At 37.0% G+C, this 19,856-nt stretch overlaps 2 protein-coding genes across 5 annotated transcripts in view; one reads left to right on the top strand and one right to left on the bottom strand.

Moving 5' to 3' along the window:
- Positions 1-19,856, top strand: part of LOC128682482 (1-phosphatidylinositol 4,5-bisphosphate phosphodiesterase epsilon-1-like) — a 157,097-nt gene that overhangs the window by 116,784 nt on the left and 20,457 nt on the right. For all 3 annotated transcript variants that reach the window (XM_053767183.2, XM_053767181.2, XM_053767182.2), the window contains 6 exons: positions 176-323; positions 12,136-12,266; positions 13,167-13,260; positions 15,069-15,164; positions 17,014-17,123; positions 18,579-18,724. In XM_053767183.2, coding sequence (XP_053623158.1) covers positions 176-323; positions 12,136-12,266; positions 13,167-13,260; positions 15,069-15,164; positions 17,014-17,123; positions 18,579-18,724 — 725 coding nt within the window. The remainder of the gene's footprint in view (positions 1-175; positions 324-12,135; positions 12,267-13,166; positions 13,261-15,068; positions 15,165-17,013; positions 17,124-18,578; positions 18,725-19,856) is intronic.
- The window catches only part of CstF50 (Cleavage stimulation factor 50 kD subunit), a 38,459-nt gene continuing 20,500 nt past the window's right edge, over positions 1,898-19,856 (bottom strand). Inside the window, exons 1-11 of one of the 2 annotated variants that reach the window (XM_053767198.2) lie at positions 11,131-11,320; positions 10,686-10,772; positions 9,675-9,778; positions 8,918-9,072; positions 7,194-7,285; positions 6,319-6,457; positions 5,664-5,824; positions 4,282-4,432; positions 3,668-3,761; positions 2,602-2,752; positions 1,898-2,288 (exon numbers count right to left, since the gene is read on the bottom strand). In XM_053767198.2, coding sequence (XP_053623173.1) covers positions 2,198-2,288; positions 2,602-2,752; positions 3,668-3,761; positions 4,282-4,432; positions 5,664-5,824; positions 6,319-6,457; positions 7,194-7,285; positions 8,918-9,072; positions 9,675-9,778; positions 10,686-10,772; positions 11,131-11,207 — 1,302 coding nt within the window. In that variant the 5' untranslated portion in view covers positions 11,208-11,320 and the 3' untranslated portion in view covers positions 1,898-2,197. Of the gene's footprint in view, positions 2,289-2,601; positions 2,753-3,667; positions 3,762-4,281; positions 4,433-5,663; positions 5,825-6,318; positions 6,458-7,193; positions 7,286-8,917; positions 9,073-9,674; positions 9,779-10,685; positions 10,773-11,130; positions 11,321-19,856 lie in introns of those variants that run through there. The other variant, XM_053767199.2, reaches the window with a different exon arrangement.

Below are 19,856 nucleotides of genomic sequence, written 5' to 3'. Positions count from 1 at the left end.
AATAATCATATCTTACTATACTTAATATATATTTAAAGAAACATGTGTAATTTTATTTAATTTTGGAAATAGTTTATATTGGACCAATCGTGAATTGGACCAACTGCGAACTGGACCAATCGCGAATTGGACCAATCGCGCCTAAAGGAAAGCTAACAGCATATTCTTTCCCCAGCAAGTCGAAATCGAATGAAGATGTCACCACAGCCCTTTCAAAGGACATGAGCGGGCCTCTCAGCCAATACTACGTAGCGAGTAGCCACAATACTTATCTCACTGGACACCAGCTGAAAGGCGAATCATCAGTCGAGTTGTATAGCCAGGTTAGTGGTTTTTGTTAGCTGATGGTCCATACCATACAATTTTAGAGTCTATTTTACCTCCAAGGTAGGCAGTTGAGTGGGCGGCGCCACACATTTTTTTTCTTTGTTTTATGTTTTGACTTTTAGTGTATAGGTAGTTTGGTATACGCGGAAGACCAGCGTCCCGGTTCACGCACAGGACACAATGCTGAGCGAAATACATTTTAGTGCAACTTGTATTTTTGTATGACAACCTCGGTGGCGCAGTGGTAAGGTTCTTGCCACTGAACCGAGAGGTCCCGGGTTCGATCCCCGGTCGGGTCATGATGGAAAACGATCTTTTTCTGATTGGCCCGGGTCTTGGATGTTTATTTATATATGTATTTATTATAAAATATAGTATCGTTGAGTTAGTATCCCATAACACAAGTCTCGAACTTACTTTGGGACTAGCTCAATCTGTGTGATTTGTCCTAACATATTTATTTATTTATTCTTAAACATTGTAAAGTGTTATTTATATGCATGCAAGTACCAAATTAATATTTTTTTCTTTCTTTCTTTCTACATAGTAGAAAATTAATGAAGGTCCCGTGTCCTGGCAACACTGTTTTTCAACCATGGACGAAATCGAAAGAATTTCGATGTGGGGTTATCCAAAATCTTTGGACGAAACAGATAAAAAGACTGACGAAGTCGTACAAAAACACGTACATATCAGAAATTGTTAGAAATCCTGTATAAGTTTTAATACAGGCTAATAGATGGCGCTAATTTTAAACCTGAAAGTACCTAGATTAAGTTGCGCCATCAATTTATTAATATGAAAAGTTTATTCGTTAAGGAATGTTTCCATCTAGATAAAACTAGATGGCGCTAGTTTTCAAATAAGAACATATACAAACTTTTAAATAGATACCTACTAACGACCGTCCCGCAGCGCCATCTAGACTGTCCTTACCATATTACTACAATAGACGAGTTGGCTACTTTCTGTACGACGTCGGAAGTAGATTTCAATGATAATTTATCGATTCTAAACACCTAGCGGCATCTAGCGAGCCATGAGGAACTAAAACCCAATGTTCTATGAACTCTGTCCGTCCATTTATCTATTTCGTCCATATTTTCAACCAATCTTAGGCATTCTATTTAATATTTGACGACCTCGGTGGCGTAGTGTTAAAGTGCTTGCCTCTGAACCGAGAGGTCCCGGGTTCGATCCCCGGTCGGGTCATGATGGAAAATGATCTTTTTCTTATTGGCCCGGGTCTTGGATGTTTATCTATATATGTATTTGTTATAAAATATAGTATCGTTGAGATAGTATTCCATAACACAAGTCTCGAACTTACTTTGGGGCTAGCTCAATCTGTGTGATTTGTCCTAATATATTTATAAAAAAAAATGTAGTTATTAAAATATCAGTTTCTTACTATGTAAGGAATTAATTATAGCTAGTTATTATAACTATAAAGCTTTAATATTTTCTCTTTGTACATTATATCATCGGTCGGCAAAACAGTAGGGTATTGTCGGTAAAACAGCACTTCGCCGTACCATACGATTCGGGGGTTTAAATAAAACTAAACAAATAATTTTAAGAATTCTTTTCACTTATAAATCTAAACTTAATACTAAAAACATTTCCATATGTCGTGTTATATTTAACCTATAAATTATTAAATTTTCATTCAAAAAAGGAGGCGAAAAATTCGGTTTCACTATTGTAGTATTTCCAATATGTTTCGTTTAAGTAATTATTTTATTCCTCAATCAATAGGTTTCATAAAACACGCCAGGCGTATATTTAACGCGTTTTCATAGCGTGTTTTACTATAATAAAGTTGTGTCACAAGCGTAGAATATTACAAAATATTTGAGATCGTAAAGTCTTAATGTGTGTTCCGTCTATACCAAAATCTTGCACGATAGTCGTCACTGCACGTCAAAAATGCCGGAGCAGTACCCGAATGAACTATGAACCTGAAAAAAATCATTTAAAACATTACACAAGTTTATTTTTGTTTGACAAATTAAAAAACCCTACCGACTTTAAATATTCATTGCGCTACAACTTTTGAACGGTTAAACCGATTTCGATCAAACATATCTAAGAACCGCCGCAAAAAAAAATTGCTATCAAATAAAAGAAACGCGTCCAAATCGTTTCATCAGTAAATAAGCTGCGATGCCAAGTACACAGACGCGACAGAAATCAATTTCTAAAAATCAATGAATATTTTGTCACTTGTCCTCTACACTACATAGCTAACAAAACCCTTTATCCCCTACTCACCTGACGGCCCCGTTGTGCCCCAGGGACATGAGTTGACACCTGCTGGCGCTCCTGGAGTGCCAGGTGCAGAGTGAAGTGGTAGCCTCATCCGGGAACATTACATAATCTTCCGTGTGGTTGAACACCGCTTGCGCAATATGCTCTTGTTTGCCTATAAATTAGTCGCTAATCTATATATATATATATTGTTGCGAGTTAGATTGTGAACCTTATATGTACCGATCGTAAGGTTAATTATCGTTTGCGATCAGTTTCAAAAAGCCTTTCGCAAAATAAATAAATGAATGAATGAATAATTCTTATTGCATATTGTGGTACATACATAATGGCGGAAAAAATGGCACCCTAGTCGCAAAAAGACTAATTCGCAAAATGGCATCTCAAAAACATCAATTTGTGAAATGGCTAAATTAATAATATTGTTCATTACTAGATGTCGCCCGGGGCTTCGCTCCCGTGGGAATTTCGAGATAAAATATAGCCTATACCAATCTTGGATAATGTACCTTTCTAATGTTGCAAGAATTTTCAAAATCGGCAGTTTCCGAGATTACCCGCCTCAAACATACAAACACTTACCTCTTTATAATTATTATTATTATATAGGGCATAGATTGTGCTGATATGATAAAGTTTTTTCTCGCGAGTATCTAATGCACTATATTCAATATTTTTTCTGAAAAAATATTGATTTGATTCGAAGGGATATCCCGAAAAGTGCAAGCGAAAGTAATTGTATACCTATAGAACGGTGGTGGTGTAATGGTTAAGACGCCCGTCTGTGGATCGAAAGATCACAGGTTCGTATCCTACTCGTGCCACATGAATTTGTACACCAATCTGACTCATGTATAGTAGTTTTCATCGTCCACCACTTGATTCCGGTGAAGGAGAACATCGTGAGGAAACCTGTGCACTGTTTGATTATTAACTTGTGTGTGAAATGGAGAAGGCAATGGCAAACCACTCCATTAATAATGCCAAGAAAGTTGTTGTGTGTGTTTCATTCTACGTAATGACCGCGACCCACAGCCATGAGGAATACGACTATGAAGATGATACATACCAGTTGTCCCTGCGCCGGTGTACTGTATGAGACATCTGCTGCTAGCCAACTCCCACAATTTTATAGAGGAATCCAAACCAGACGTTAACAGATACTGGAAACATACAGAGTATATCAAAAACTTCGCATAAATAACCTACCTAAGGTACTCTATCACTCAGTTTGGTATGTGTACGGTGTCTATGATAGACAGGGTTACTATCTAACGCATAACCTTCCAAAGGCGCATAAGGTACATAGAGACTAACATCTTTTGTTCTACGACTTTTGTCTGAGCGTGATAAATACAAAAATATTCCTTTTTTATTAGTTTTAATGTCGTTTCTAGAAAACGCTAATACTATGTTCGATTCCGCTACATAACGCTACTGTACTCTAATCCCCCCTACCCTCGACTTTCAATATTCATTTCGCTACAACTTTCGAACGACCGAACAGATTTTCATTAAACACAGCTAAGAACACTCGGGACAAAATTATCTATGACCCAAGAAAAAAAACTAAACGAAATTCGGTTCATCGAGCTATAATGCCACAGGCAGACACGCGATAAACTTGTAACACCCCTCTTTTTGCGTCGTTGGGGTTAAAAATGTATGAATTTGAACTCTCACCTTGTTATTTCTGGTAAAAGCGACGGAGCACACTTCAAATCCGTCGTGAGCGTTGACGAAAGTGTTGAAACAGCGATTGGACACCGTGTCCCACAGTTTAACTGAGCCATCAGCACTGCCGCTAGCAAAATACTTACCGTTGGGTGAAAACCTGAGTAAACACATAATTTTTCATTAGATCTCTCGAGACAGTGACGTTTAAATCCTATGTAATATAACCAGTTGTTCTTCACGAACTGTTAGACCTCGCGAACACAATACATTTTGATGAGTTTTCTTAAAAAATTGTGTATATTTCATAAACGACTCAACCGAGTATGTTGCCCCACGAACTTAAAAATTCCTTTTAAAATTCATCAAAATCAGGCCAACGGTTCGAAAGTCATCGCGTTACAAACATACATACAAAAAATGAATTTTTGCCCCCAAGTTGTTCTGTAGATATACTAGCTTTTTCCGCGATAAAAGATACCTTACATGCTTCTCCACACTTCGAAGTACATATGTACATAAAGTATTATGTACTTTTCAGCTAATTACTATTTTGAAAAATAAGTTAAAAAGCACGTGTGACACGTGTAACAAATCCATTTAAAATAGATGCTTGTGTATTTTCAAAAAAACATAATTTCTTGCTTGTAACAGTGGGGTATGTGGATTAGATAAGAGTAGCTACTAATCTCTAATGAAAATACGACGTGAGACGAAAAGACGAACGTTAAAGAAGACATTAAAAAGTAACAAACATACACACATCCTCACAATTTTTTTTTGCATTTATAATTTTATTTATTTATTTATTTATATTAGGACAAATCACACAGATTGAGCTAGCCCCAAAGTAAGTTCGAGACTTGTGTTATGGGATACTGACTCAACGATACTATATTTTATAACAAATACATATATAGATAAACATCCAAGACCCGGGCCAATCAGAAAAAGATCATTTTCCATCATGACCCGACCGGTGATCGAACCCGGGACCTCTCGGTTCAGTCATAATATTAGTTGGATTCGTTGAAGTATATTAGACTCCTGTACATTTCCTCAGAAATCACACTATCTATAAAAAAAAAACATATATCATAAAAAACGGTAAGCCCTTCTGGCATGATAGGGACCAACACTGTTTGAACGAGTTTCTTTCGGCATTTCCTCTCAGCAGTGGTCGTTCCGAAATGCCAGTAGTTTGTAGCTTTGGTAAACATCATTTAATTTAGAATATGACGTGAAAAAGTGCCTGTAAAGGCCTGATTTCTGAGAGAATGATTTGATTTTGATTTAGTACAAAATTTGATCTTCACTTGAGAAAAATTCCCGATATCATTTTAAATACCATATCATTTTATATTACCCAAGTACAAGATAGAACCACATACTTGATAGAGTTGACTTGTTTCGTGTGATGGTGCGAGGGCACGGGACACACGAAGCACTGGCTGGTGGTGACGTCGTAAAGGCGGATCACGGGGTGAGTGCTGGCCGCTATGATGTGATCTCCTAACGGATGGAAAGCTACCGCCAGAACTTGCTCGGCGTCCTTAAAGAATTAAAATATTTTTTGCAACATTACAAATCAATTTGGGGCAAAAATTCATTGTATGTATGTATGTTTGTAACGCGATAACCTTCGAACCTTTGGTCTGATTTTGGTGAAATTTAAAAGGTATAAATAAATAAATATATACGGACAAATCACACAGATTGAGCTAGCCCCAAAGTAAGTTCGAGACTTGTGTTACGGGATACTAACTCAACGATACTATATTTTATAACAAATACATATATAGATAAACATCCAAGACCCGGGCCAATCAGAAAAAGATAATTTTCCATCATGACCCGACCGGGGATCGAACCCGGGACCTCTCGGTTCGGAGGCAAGCACTTTACTTGACAGTGGTCAAGAACTCTGTTCCGGATAGACAGGGGCGCGGGTTCAATTTCCCGAATTTTTTCATCTCATTATTATTATCAAAAATAAGTTAAAAAGCATTGTGTGACACGTATAAACAAATTCACATTTAAACTTACCGTGATAGACTTGAATGCTTTCTTAGCGGAAGCCTTGGTGATGTCAAACAATTTAATGCAACAGTCTCTTGAAGCGGACACCAGTATCTGTTCTCGGGGATGGAAATCTAGACCAGTAATTTCATCGGTGTGATCATATCTGTAAATTATATACGGAGAGTGTGGTATTTCCAGACTGACATGTCATGATGTTTACCTATATACAGGGTAACGCATAACCTTCCAAAGGCGCATAAGGTACATAGAGACTAACATCTTTTGTTCTACGACTTTTGTCTAAACGTAATAAATACAAAAAAAAACAATTTTTTTTTAGTTTTAATGTCGTTTCTATAAAACGTTAACTCTATGTTCGATTCCGCTATATAACGCTACTGCACTGTCTCGTGTCGCTCGGCTATTGCATACAGTTAACATGTGTAGAATCGCAAATTAGATTGTATTGTAAAAAAAACTACGAATCACGAAAAGTCGTAGAATAAAAGTTGGTTGTTTTGATGTACCTAAGTAGTCTTTAGGAGGTTTTGCGAAAGTTTGTGTGTATGTGTGTGTTTGTTACTCTTTCACGCAAAATCCACAGGTAGAATATAACCTGGAATAACACATAGGGTACTTTTTATCCCGAAATTCCCACGGGAGCGAGGCCCCTGGGCACAGCTTTTTCCGATACTTTAATAACTAATTCTCGTAATCACTCCAGATTCTCAATTCCGTCAACTAAGTAGGTCCACACGTTCTGTCTTTTTTTTACACGATACGGGGGGAAAGGGACAGCATGCGAACGACAGTGACGTTCTACGTGTTTGTATGTTTCGTGGTAGAACCTCCGACCGACACCAGTTTTAGCAACATATCACGAAAGAAAGAAAACTTACAAAGTTCTGATAACTGGATGTCCTTGCTGTTCCCTTCCAGGGTCCACCTCCTCTGGAGCTGACTTGGCGAGCATACGCTCAACATCTAGGATCTGTAAATATATATATATATATATGTGTTCGTCCTAACCAAAATGAACCTTATTGCAACTGTAACCAAAATATAATAGACGCGGTTGTGGTGTAATGGTTAAGACGACAGCCTGTGGATCGAAAGGTCCCAGGTTCGAATCCTACTCGTGCCACATGAGTTTGTATACCATTCTGACTACAATAGTTTTCATTTCGTCGACCACCACTTGCTTTCGGTGAAGGAGAACATCGTGAGGAAACCTGCACACTGGTTGGTTGAAATGGTGAAGGCAATGGCAAACCACTTCATTAATTTAAAACCAAGAAAGTTGTGTGTGTTTCATTCCACGTAATAACCACGACCCTCAGCCATGAAGAATATGACTATGAAGAAGAACAAAAATATATGTGTTCGTCCAAACCAAAATGAACCTTTATTGGCCTTAAATTATTAATAGAATATGAATTTTTCAATATTGGAAACGGAACGTCAATTTCTTGGTATGTCACCTGTCAAAAAAACTGCTAGGTAATTCTTTTCATAAATTTTAATCAAAAGTTTTTGGCTTGTTGACGAACTTTAGTATATCTTATAATATTTCAATAATAATCTATATATAATATATAAAACTCTTGCGTTACTGAGTGACTGACTGACAGACAACGCACAGCCGAAACTACTGAAAGCTGAAATTTAGTGTGACAGTGTAGGGGAGCACTGAGAAGGGATTTCCTGAATTTCCCACGGGAAACGGATATACGAAGATGTGGGCAAAAGCTAGTTTAAAAATAAAATTTTGATGAAAACGACGACGATGCGACAACGACATTTTATAAAAAAATAACTAAATAATTTCTCCCAAAAAATGTACAAATTCGCACGTGAATTGCGGTTAAACAGAGATTCTAGCTACATTAGTTAACATTGATTTTAATAAACGATTTGACAGCTGTCAGACATTAATTATGCTTCGAGTATGCGCGAAAATCGGGAATTTTTCTCAAGTGAAGATCAATTTTTGTACTAAATCAAAATCAAATCATTTATTCAGAAATTAGAATTAGGTACCCTATGCCCTTCTGCATACTTCAAACTTCATGTGTGCAAAACTTCAAGAAGATTGGTTGAAATCAAAATCAAAATCAAATCATTCATTTAGAAATTAGGCCTTCACAGACACTTTTTCACGTCATATTCTAAATTAAATGATATTTAACAAAGCTATAAACTACTAGTATTTCGGAACGACCACTGCTGAGAAGAAATGCCGAAAGAAACTAATTCGAACAGTGTTGGTCCCTATTATGCCAGAAGAGCTTACCATTTTTAAATATAAATTTATGTATAGTTTTTTATCAGTAATATAACAATGTAAGTACACAATAAAGTACATGGTCAAAAGATACTGAAACATATTATGATTGTGATCAAGTGCTGATGAAAGGAAAATATATATATAATTCACCAACTTTTAATAACCGTTCACGAGTTGACACATGAGTCAGCCATCGCGAAGCTCAACCAAAATTGTGTATTAATTAACAATTAACACCTAAAATACGTTTGAGTACGAGTTGAGCGACGATAATCTGTTAAGAACAGATTAATAATTTTTGAGAAGCTTTTGAATATTCGGCCGTAACTGAATTACTTTAATGCTAGCGTCCACACTGCCTGTGGCCACTAGTTGCCCGCACGCGCTGAATGCGCCTGCGCGACACGCCATCTTGTGTGACGTCACGTACGCAGTCTCGTACGTCGCCGGCTCCGGCGCCAGTGACGACGCGTCCATTTCGTATTCCAGATCTGTTGGATGGGAAACATAATGCATACTAGCCGTTGCCCGCGGCATCGCCCGCGTATGTTTTCCACGGGAACAGTTATTAACCGAGCGAGGTCTACAAGTCAACTTGGGGCAAAAATACATTTTTTGTATGTTTGTAACGCGTTAACATTCGAATCATTGGTCCGATTTTGATGAAATTTAAAATATGGTATGTAGGATATGCCAATAGAACTTTTAAGTTCGTGGGGCATCAAAGTCGTTTTTGAAATATTATAATTTTCTAAAAATATATTGTGTTCGCGAGGTCATGGTTCGCGGCAAACAATTAGTTAATAATTATATTAATTGTAATAAAGTATTCAAGTTCAGTGTTCAAATTTTAATAGCGGCAAATTATATTTAATAAAAAGTAATTCGGCAGCCCTTTTCTCCTGTGAGGCGAACCCGTCCACTTCTAGCACGCACCGACTTGCACAGATTCACATTCACAAAACATTTGCATAGTTTGATGCGAATGCCATTGTTGATGTGAATCTTTAAAATTATGCGAATCATTCGCATATGCAAATGTGAATGCAAATATTCATAACATCCCTGGTTGAAAGATTCATTTTCCACTTACCAAATCCGGTAGTACCAAGAAGGTGCTCAGCCCCGCTGGAGGCAGCCAAACGGTCTTTGCGATCAGGCTCGTGTTGAAGCCCCACCATCATCAAATTCAACAATCTGAAGCAAAAACGTGTTTTTTAATTCATACTTACAAAGAACTTTATACACACATCTATTGAGCATATTAAAATAAATGAACACTGAACAGCCCGTACAAAGCACTAAGCTTGTATCGCGAGTCCGATGGACACAAACACAGAAACGGGCACAACACACCTAGACACATATTTGTGATTATGTTTGCAAATATTCACCCGCGCTGGGAATCGAACCCAGGACCTCCAGACAGACGGTTGGAAGTGGTGACCGCTATGTATACTCTTCAAAGTTATTGGTTATGTGACTAAATGTGGTGTTCCAAGCAAACCACTGGGCAGATTCTAGTTTCCGAGATATGAGATTTTGTTTGAATAAAGGCGGAAAATTAGCATTTTGCAATTTTAATTGATATTTTAATGCAACATGCAAAAGGTTAGTATGTGTTTATTGTATTATTTTTTATTTATTTAATTTCATTTTAGTAAGTGAAAACATAGAAATTTTTTTTACAACAAATAAATATATTAGGACAAATCACACAGATTGAGCTAGCCCCAAAGTAAGTTCGAGACTTGTGTCATGGGATACTAACATAACGATACTATAATTTATAACATATACTTATATAGATAAACATCCAAGACCAGGGCCAATCAGAAAAAGATAATTTTCCTCATGCCCTGACCGGGGATCGAACCCGGGACCTCTAGGTTCAGAGGCAAGCACTTTACCACTGCGCCACTGAGGTCTTCCTGAAATACACAATGTGAATTTGTTTTTTATTCCATATGATCAACCAACTATTTAACTATAACTGGTAGGTACTAAACACTTGGAGTACTACAAGAGTCTTTGGAACAGCTTTTGTTTACACAGCTTAATCGTGGGATGAAACATTTAGGAATATATGCAGTTATAATTTTACCTGTCACTAGGAGGGCATGGGGGATCGGCGTGTACAGCCGCAGCAAGTGTAGCTGCTATAGGCTGGAATCCATCATAGAATAATTGGCTAAAAACAAAAAAAAATCAGTGTTTTTAAACATCCATGTATATCAACCTACGACTATACGAAAATATCATTGTTATAAATGGAATATATTACAAAATGGACACATTATGAGTTACAGCAAACACATTATGTGTAAATGAAGAAACTTGGATGATTAAGCTGTAATATTGAAAGCAAAACATAACCTCAAAATGTTACCATGTTTTATTACATAAAAACATGATAATTCATCCTCATGTCATAGGCATAAGTAGTTCGCGAACAGTAATATGTACTTGTATAAATATACGAGGATATCGGCAATATATTCAGCTATAGTAGGTGGAATTAATGTATGACAATAACAAACCGTTATTACCTTATAATCATTCGATATAGCAACTCCCTGTTCTTAACAACATTGCGAGTGTCTACATCGGTGTTTGTCTCCTTCATTTTTTAATAAGAATCACTTTTAAATAGCACAAATTAATCAAAAAATTACAAATTGCACCGGCAGCAAACGAGCAACGACCCTAATCGATTTTTGACAACTTTGACAACTGAGTGACTGACGTTTTTTTTTTTTTTATTTGTGTGTTTCGAAAGACAAGAAATGGAGCCGTATAACTTATTTATTGGAAATAATTGTAAAACACTACGCGTAATAGCTGAGCTATTGGTTATGCTCTGTTACTTACTTACCTAATAGACACAAACGATACCTAATCGATAATTTAGAGCATGCGCATTATGCGCCTTACATTACATACATGCGATTTTAATAATACTTTACTACTCATGCTGATTTCTTCTTTATTTTGTAAATAACATTTGATATCGAATAAAATCAACTAAAGATATAGCATCTTTAGTGCGATAACGATTTAAATTATTATTATTTTGATTTTACTACCTACTGAGTTTTGAGACAATTCAATACGCATTCAGTGACGTGCATTCTGGAAAGTAGCTATTTCTTCGTATTCAAATTTGAATTTGAATTCGAAGAAAAAGTTCGATACCTAGTCTTACTATCGATATTTGCCCTCGAGACTATTGATACACACTACCGAGCTAGTGTTGCCGAACTATCGATAGTTTTACAATCGATAGTTTCGATCGAATAAGGCCATACAATCGACACTTTAAATCTTCGTATTTAGATCCAGCTGCATTGTTACAGTCTATGATATTGATCATAAATATCTAGATTATACTGTTTTTATATCTGTGGATTATACATACATATTTTTTACACAGGTATTAAACGCGCAAATACCTTATTTAATTATACCTAATTTATGCAACGCGAAATTTTAATAGTAGGTAGATGCCTACTGTTAAACTTTTGCGATAACTAGTTGCCTATTTTGTGTACCAGGTTTTGCTGACTGGATGCCGCTGCGTGGAGCTGGACTGTTGGGACGGGGATGATGGCAGCCCAGTCATATACCACGGCCATACCTTTACTACAAAAATACCTTTTCGAAGAGTAGTCGAAACTATAGCAAGGTAACTATTTATTAAATAAATATATAGGGACAAATGACACAGATTGAGTTAGCCCCAAAGTAAGTTCGAAACTTGTGTTATGGGATACTGACTCAACGATACTATATTCTGTAACATATACATATATAGATAAACATCCAAAACTCAGGTCAATCTAAAAAGATCATTTTTCATGTTGACCTGACCGGGATTCGAACCCGGTCGGGTCATGATGGAAAATGATCTTTTTCTAATTGGCCTGGGTCTTGGATGTTTATCTATATATGTATATGTTACAGAATATAGTATCGTTGAGTCAGTATCCCATAACACAAGTTTCGAACTTACTTTGGGGCCAGCTCAATCTGTGTGATTTGTCCTAACATATATATTTATTGGTTGATCACAAAATAAATAACTATACGAGAAAACTTATGCAAAATTTAAAGTTTTGAAATTTTAGAATAATGATTTGAAAGGAACTTTAAAAGCTTGTGGCAAACGTTTATCAATTTATTTTAATTATAAAACTAAAAAATTGGTACCAATCATACTTTAACCAAACTTTAGACGACCTCCGTCGCGTAGTGGTCGCCACGCCCGTCCGTGGCCTGGACGTTCTTGGTTCGATTCCGGGCAAATTTAACCAGTGTACACAAATATTTGTCTGCGGTTCTTCGTGTGCCGGACCCGCGATACAAAGCACCCTGCTTAGTGCAGTTGAGTGTTGTTAGTTTATTTTTATTTTTGATTAGCTGTTTAAGTCCCACTGCTGGGCAAAAGCCTCCCCTAACTTCCTCCACGCATTCCTATCCTTTGTGTTCTCTTGACATTCTTTGTCGAATTGTTCGACGTCATTTGACCACCTCGTCCTTTCCTGCATCCGTGTTCCGTGTTTATTAACTTAGTATATTTTTTTAGGAGCGCATTCGTGACGTCACCATATCCTCTGATCCTGAGTATCGAGAACCACTGCAGTCTACCACAGCAACAGGTCATGGCGAGCACTTTTGAGGTCAGTTTCCGTAAGCGCTACAACTACAACCTACCACGAAACAAAAAAAGAACGAACGTGTCTGTGGCGACATCTATCATATACACAACGCCGCTGACGCATAAAGCCGACTATACAAGTCACGTAGAAGATTCACGACACTACGGACAGATGGCGTTACGGTCGACTCCCGACTGAAGCTAAGAAGCCTAGACCGCGCAGATAGTGCGTTTACGATTGGAAGTATATATAATACGTCTGTCGCGTGCGGTTCCCCAGGAGCTAGACCAGCCTGGCGGGAATATCTTCCCTTTATAGCGGTCGAGAATGATAACCTCGCTCCCGCTGTCTATGACGTGCTACGGTCACAGCGTCCACGCGTTTTCTCTTTTTTTCACACGACGCGTACGCGATATGGGAAAGAGAGACAGCATGCGGACGTATGTAACGTGATACGTGTTTCTATGTTTCGTTGTAGGTTCTACTAAAATCCTATCTTGTCAGAATCAAGCCACTTTAATATCTTACTGGCTAATTACTATAATATTTTAGACTAGAAGCGATTCTATTTTTACTTAATTGGTATTTACAAATACACATGCTATCGCCACTACGCTAGTGACAAACGCCGATAGTGCGATAAAGAGCGACGGAGTTTGTGCTTAGGTATATGATAGATATTTTTCACAACATTTGCGTTTCGGGAGAAAATATTTTTCTCTAATTAAATAGTGACGAAAACATTTGATTTCGGTGTCAATCGTTTATCATACTATATTCTAGATTTGTAGGTATCGCTATTTTTTTAAACATATATAGATTTTATGATGCAAAAGGCTAATTTCGACGAAGTTTTAACCACAAAAAGTAATTATTTTCAGGTTCCAATAAATAGGTACATACCTACATCTGTTGAAAATTTTGAAAAAAGGAAATATTAGTATTGTCAATATATATTTTGTCAATAAAAAAAATCATTGAGATCGGATAATATTTAGTGGTAGAAAAACGTTTTCTCTTTATACCTTACTAGCGGCCCGTCCCGGCTTCGCTCAGTTAAAAACACACTAAATTATACACCTTCCTCATTCCTGAGGAAGGTTTAGGTGTACAATTCAGTATGTTACACTATCTATTGGTAAAAACCGCATGAAAATCCGTGCAGTAGTTTTTGAGTTTATCGCAAACAGACAGACAGACAGATAGATGCGGCAGAGGACTTTGTTTTATAATATGTAAAGATTTAACCCATTCACGGACGAGACACAAAAGAAGTTTAATTGTTATAACGTCCGTAGACGTAAAGTGCCCTGCGTAGGATTATATTGGCACTTCGTCAAAGCTGTTTTTATCATAAATACTAAATATGTTTTTTTAAAGCGAAAATCAAATAGATTCGTCATGATTTAATTCTACCTATTTCGTCAATATCGAATCTAGCTAGACTAGAAGCGGTGGTGGTGTAATGGTTAAAACGCCTGCCTGTGGATCGAATGGTCCCAGGTTCGTATCCTACTCGTGCCATATAAGTTTGTATACCAATCTGACTCATATATAGTAGTTTTCATAGACCACCACTTGCTTCCGGTGAAGGAAAACATCGTGAGGAAACCTGCACACTAATCGACAGTTTAGTTCCCTAGTGTGTATGCGACTACCTGCCACTAGATGGCGGTAAGTAGTCGTAAAAGCCATACCAAATGTCTTTAGGTGACTTGAATAAAATCCGCCACCAGTGTTAGCAATAACACACTCGATATGACGATGATGCTAAGCTGGACTCTTAAGGTAGCTATTCAAGATACTGTACTGATTTTGTCTTCATTCAGGCAGTGTTTGGAGATAAACTGGTGACATCGTTCCTCTTCGAAGTAGACTACACGGACGAACCAAGGCTGCCGAGTCCAGAGCAACTTAAATATAAGGTGAAAATCTATCCTATCAATGTATATGTGACGACCTCCGTGGCTTAATGGTCATCATGCCGGACTGCTACAGTGGAGGTCCCGGGTTCGAATCCCGGTCAGGTCGACATGAAAAATTAATCTTTTTCAGATTGACCTGGGTCTTGGATGTTTATCTATAAAAACAAAATAAATATATTAGGACAAATCACACAGATTGAGCTAGCCCCAAAGTAAGTTCGAGACTTGTGTTATGGGATACTAACTCAACAATACTATATTTTATAACAAATACATATATAGATAAACATCCAAGACCCGGGCCAATCAGAAAAAGATCATTTTCCATCATGACCCGACCGGGGTTCGAACCCGGGTCCTCTCGGTTCAGTGGCAAGAACTTTACCACTGCGCCACCGAGGTCGTCTTCATCTATAGGTACTATAGTATTTATTTATTTAATATTATTGTCATTAGTTAAGTCAAGAGTCTTTTGTGAAATGGTCCCAGAATAGCTTACCAAGGCTTTTCTCGTTGGGATCCGATCCGGGCTGACCATTATAGGTCATGTTTATCATAATAATGCATTGCCATGGAAACTGAAGCGACTCTGTAAAACAAATGGAAGTAGCAGAATAATCTCCCACTTCCAGTTGTTTTACAGAGTCGCTTCAGTTCAAATGTTCAAAAGTTTTATAACTTTGGCGAAGATTTGATTATAAACAGACACGAAAACATTGGTACAAGCGAATTGCTGTGACGTAAACAGAATGAATTCCGCAAAACCATACTTTGGTTTGACTGCAGAATCAGGTTTAGTTTTACAAAAGGAGTGCAAATAAAAGAAATTAAACAAAATTACTTAATACATAGAAGTACCAAGACTTAACAAAAGTTAACTGAAATTAATATTTGTTAAACATTACAAACAGACAGAGAGAATAGTAATGCTTAAGTAAATTGTACACAATACTGAATTTTAAAGTACTTAAATCTACTTAAATTATAAAGAAATAAGTTAAATTTTAATTGTTTTCAATACTAATCTTCTATGCTATACAAATAGTAAAGTACGGGTTTGCATTCCACTTCTCACTATCGAATCTATTCGAAGTGAGACGCAGCGAACCAATCACATGGCGGTGTGGTTGTCGTCGCGTCACAATGGCGCGCTGTGATTGGTTAGCTGCGTCTCACTGCGAGTCGACTCGATAATGAGATGTAAATAAGAAAGTAGTGAGACTTTCTGACGTGACGTTTGTGACGTTTTTGCGTAGTGACGCATACGTCTTAGGTGTTATACACAAGCTCAAACAATGCATTTACACTCTCGCCAGAACCCTGAACAGTATGCACCATAATGTTTAATTATACCAAAAAAATTAAAGGCTTAATATTAAAGACCCTATTAATACATGTGTGGAATCAAAATTTAATATTATCGTTTATCACCAAAGTTTTTGAGGTTTGCGTATATCCCAAAATATCAATCAATTTATGGACGTAGTTTGAAACTCCAATTATTATTCATAGTTTATCGTGTTCTCTCGCTCTCGCGTGCAATGACCCCGGCATAGGCAAAAAATAAATAAAAAAGAATTGCCAGAGTTTATCAATGAAAATCGACTTTGTGCGAACCGCTGCACTGAGCCTACCTTTACTATGAAGCGTAGTGGTCAGGTGGCACACTCTAAGTATTATAACCAATTATTATAGTTTTGACTATGCACATTGTCATCAGTAATAGGTACTGATAGCCCCATTTTTTTGGCATAAATAAAAATTTATGGTGTGTTGTATATGTATACTTTTGTAGCTGCGTTTCGCGAGTTTTTTTAAATATATATTAATATGATTGTTTATATCCCAGGTGCTCATAAAGAATAAAAAGCTACCCGCAATAAATTCAAGTCCAACCGTTGGTCTTACTGGAGCCAGTTCAGTTCAGGGATACGGTGGAGTGCTGGCAACCGCGTTCCGGTAAGTTATCTATAATAGGGAGTATTACTGCACATATATCCCGTCAGAGTACAGCACTGTATGTTAGATACACAAAAGCTTTGCCGCCTTTTGCTATGTCGATTAAAACGTTTATTTTGGAGTAGTTTATTAATCCTTTCATTATGTAAGCATTCGTTTGTAAAACTAACTTAATTTTTAAGTTTAAGTTAGTAATTTTTAAGTTAAGGTTAAGTATCTTATAAATAAAAAATAGGTACCTTTCTAAAGAAGGCCCCATAGGCAAGGTGCCCATCACACAGACAGCATTCCCTCTCTGAAAACGTTAAAACTACTGGATGGAATTCGATGCTGTTTCCTCCGTTATATAGCAAAAGGTCTAACTTAAAATCTTGTATAGTTTTCAACGCGATAAATTATTTAGAACCCGAGATATTTGCTATATAAGTTATATAACAAGTTGAGAATTAATGGTTACCCGTCTCTTTAACAAAACGGCTAAATGAATGATGTTCACACAATTGAATACAGGCATTTAATGAACGGGCTACAATTAAACGGCTGATTTTATCAGATGTCTGCGACGTTTACATTACCTTTAAATAATTATCTGTATTTAAATTTCTCATAAAGCAATTTCTTTGACGCTTTCTTTACCTTTCATTCCATCAACGCAAATATATAAAATATACAAAAATCGATAAACAAGAACTTTTATGTTAAGTTACTTGCTGGTACCGAACTGTGAGCGAGTCTGACTCGCATTGGGCCGCTTTTTTTTCTTAGATTAAAAGGTAATCTATGTACTTTTTCATACTAGTTATATGTATGTGAAATTTCTACATAGCCGTATTCCTCATGGCTGAGGGTCGTGGTCATTACGTGGAATGATACACACACAACAACTTTCTTGGCACTATTAATGGAGTGGTATGCCATTGCCTTCTCCATTTCACACACAAGTTTATAATAATCAACCAGTGTGCAGGTTTCCTCGCGATGTTCTCCTTCACCGGAAGCATGTGGTGGTCGATGAAAACTACTATACATGAGTCAGATTGGTGTACAAACTCGTGTGGCACGAGTAGGATTCGAACCAGCCAGTCCGTACTTATCTTACATATCTTGATGATCTTAGTAATTTTTTGAATAATAATAATCACATATTAAGAAAAATCCAAGTGTTTTAACCTCACGAATGTCCAACGGCAACTTATTATAAATTTGCGCTCGTTCTTATAAAAATGTTGTTTTTTTTTTACCGTAGTTCGTCCTAGGAGAAATTCGGCGTAAACTTTGCGGCGCGTGATTCCTTTTTGTACTTGCGATTTTCTTTGTGAAAGTAATAATTACAGCGAACATCTTTAGTTATTTGGCTACGGAACCCTAAAAATGTTCCCATGGAAAACAAACGCGGGCGAAGCCGCGGTTGAAATCATTTATGAAATGGATATTATTCTGTTTGAAAATCATCAGGGCTAACGGTATCCGGCACACGAGCACGTCTCTACAGGAACAGAGCAACCGTACCAGCTCCATTATGTCCAACCAGTCGGCTGGAAGCTCCGTCACTGAATACTTCTCCGATGATGATTATGATGAAGACGATGAGGAACTCGATGGTAAAACACTTTTATCAACCTCCGACGCAAAAAGAGCGGTTATAACATCGCTCTTTTTAGTTTATACGTGTCTGTCTGCGGTGTTTCATACTTATGTTTAACTTGTCTGTCCGTGTATCTGTCTGTGGCCGATTTTCGTTATGTGGATGAACCGATTTTCGTTTAGTTTTTTTTTTTGTGTCATAGATAATTTTATCCCGAGTGTTCTTAGCCGTGTTTCGTGAAAATCTGTTCGGTCGTTCAAAAGTTGTAGCGAAATTAATATTGAATGTCGGGATTTTTTTTAATTATCTAACAAATTAAGTAAAATTCTAATACTTGGGACAAAAATACATTTTGTATGTATGTATGTTTGTAACTTTCGAACCGTTGATCCGGGTTTGATGAAATTTAAAAGGTGTGTAGGATCTGTCAATAGATTTTTTAAGTTCGCGGGGCAACAAAATCGGTTAAGTCGTTTTTGAAATATTCGCAATTTTGTAAAAAAAAAACTTATCTTCGCCAGGTCTAACTTCGCGGCAAACAACTAGTTTAAATTCTTTTGAAAGATTGCAAAATTGTGAATATTTCAAAAACGACTTAACCGATTTTGTTGCCGATACAGTTATGTACGTGTGGACGGACAAAATCAAAATAAAATCATTTATTCAGAAATTAGACATTCACAGGCACTTTTTCTCGTCAATCTTTATATTTATAGTTATTTCTCACAAGCTACAAACTACTGGCATTTCGGAACGACCACTGCTAAGAAGAAAAGCCGAAAGAAACTCATTCAAACAGTGTTGGTCCCTATCATGCCAGAAGGGCTTACCATTTTTTAAATATAAATTTATGTATAATTTTTTATCAGTAATATAACAATGTAAGCACATAATGAAGTACATGGTCAAAAGATACTGAAACATATTATGATTGTTATCGAGTGCTGATGTAAGGAAAAAATATATATATATGTATAATTAAACAAAAAAAACTTTTAATAAAAGATCGAGCTGACCAGTTCCCCCCGGCAGCACCCGTTCACGAGTTGACGCGTGAGTCAGCCATCGCGAAGCTCAACCACAATAGAGGGAACCTCCCGACCCGATCCACGACGCCGCCACCGGTTCGACCATTTGAGTGTGCATGA

Source organism: Plodia interpunctella, chromosome 30, assembly GCF_027563975.2.
Source record: "Plodia interpunctella isolate USDA-ARS_2022_Savannah chromosome 30, ilPloInte3.2, whole genome shotgun sequence".
Lineage (NCBI taxonomy): Eukaryota > Metazoa > Arthropoda > Insecta > Lepidoptera > Pyralidae > Plodia > Plodia interpunctella.
Note: the sequence above shows the minus strand (reverse complement) of the source record. Positions and strands in the feature narration are given on the sequence as shown.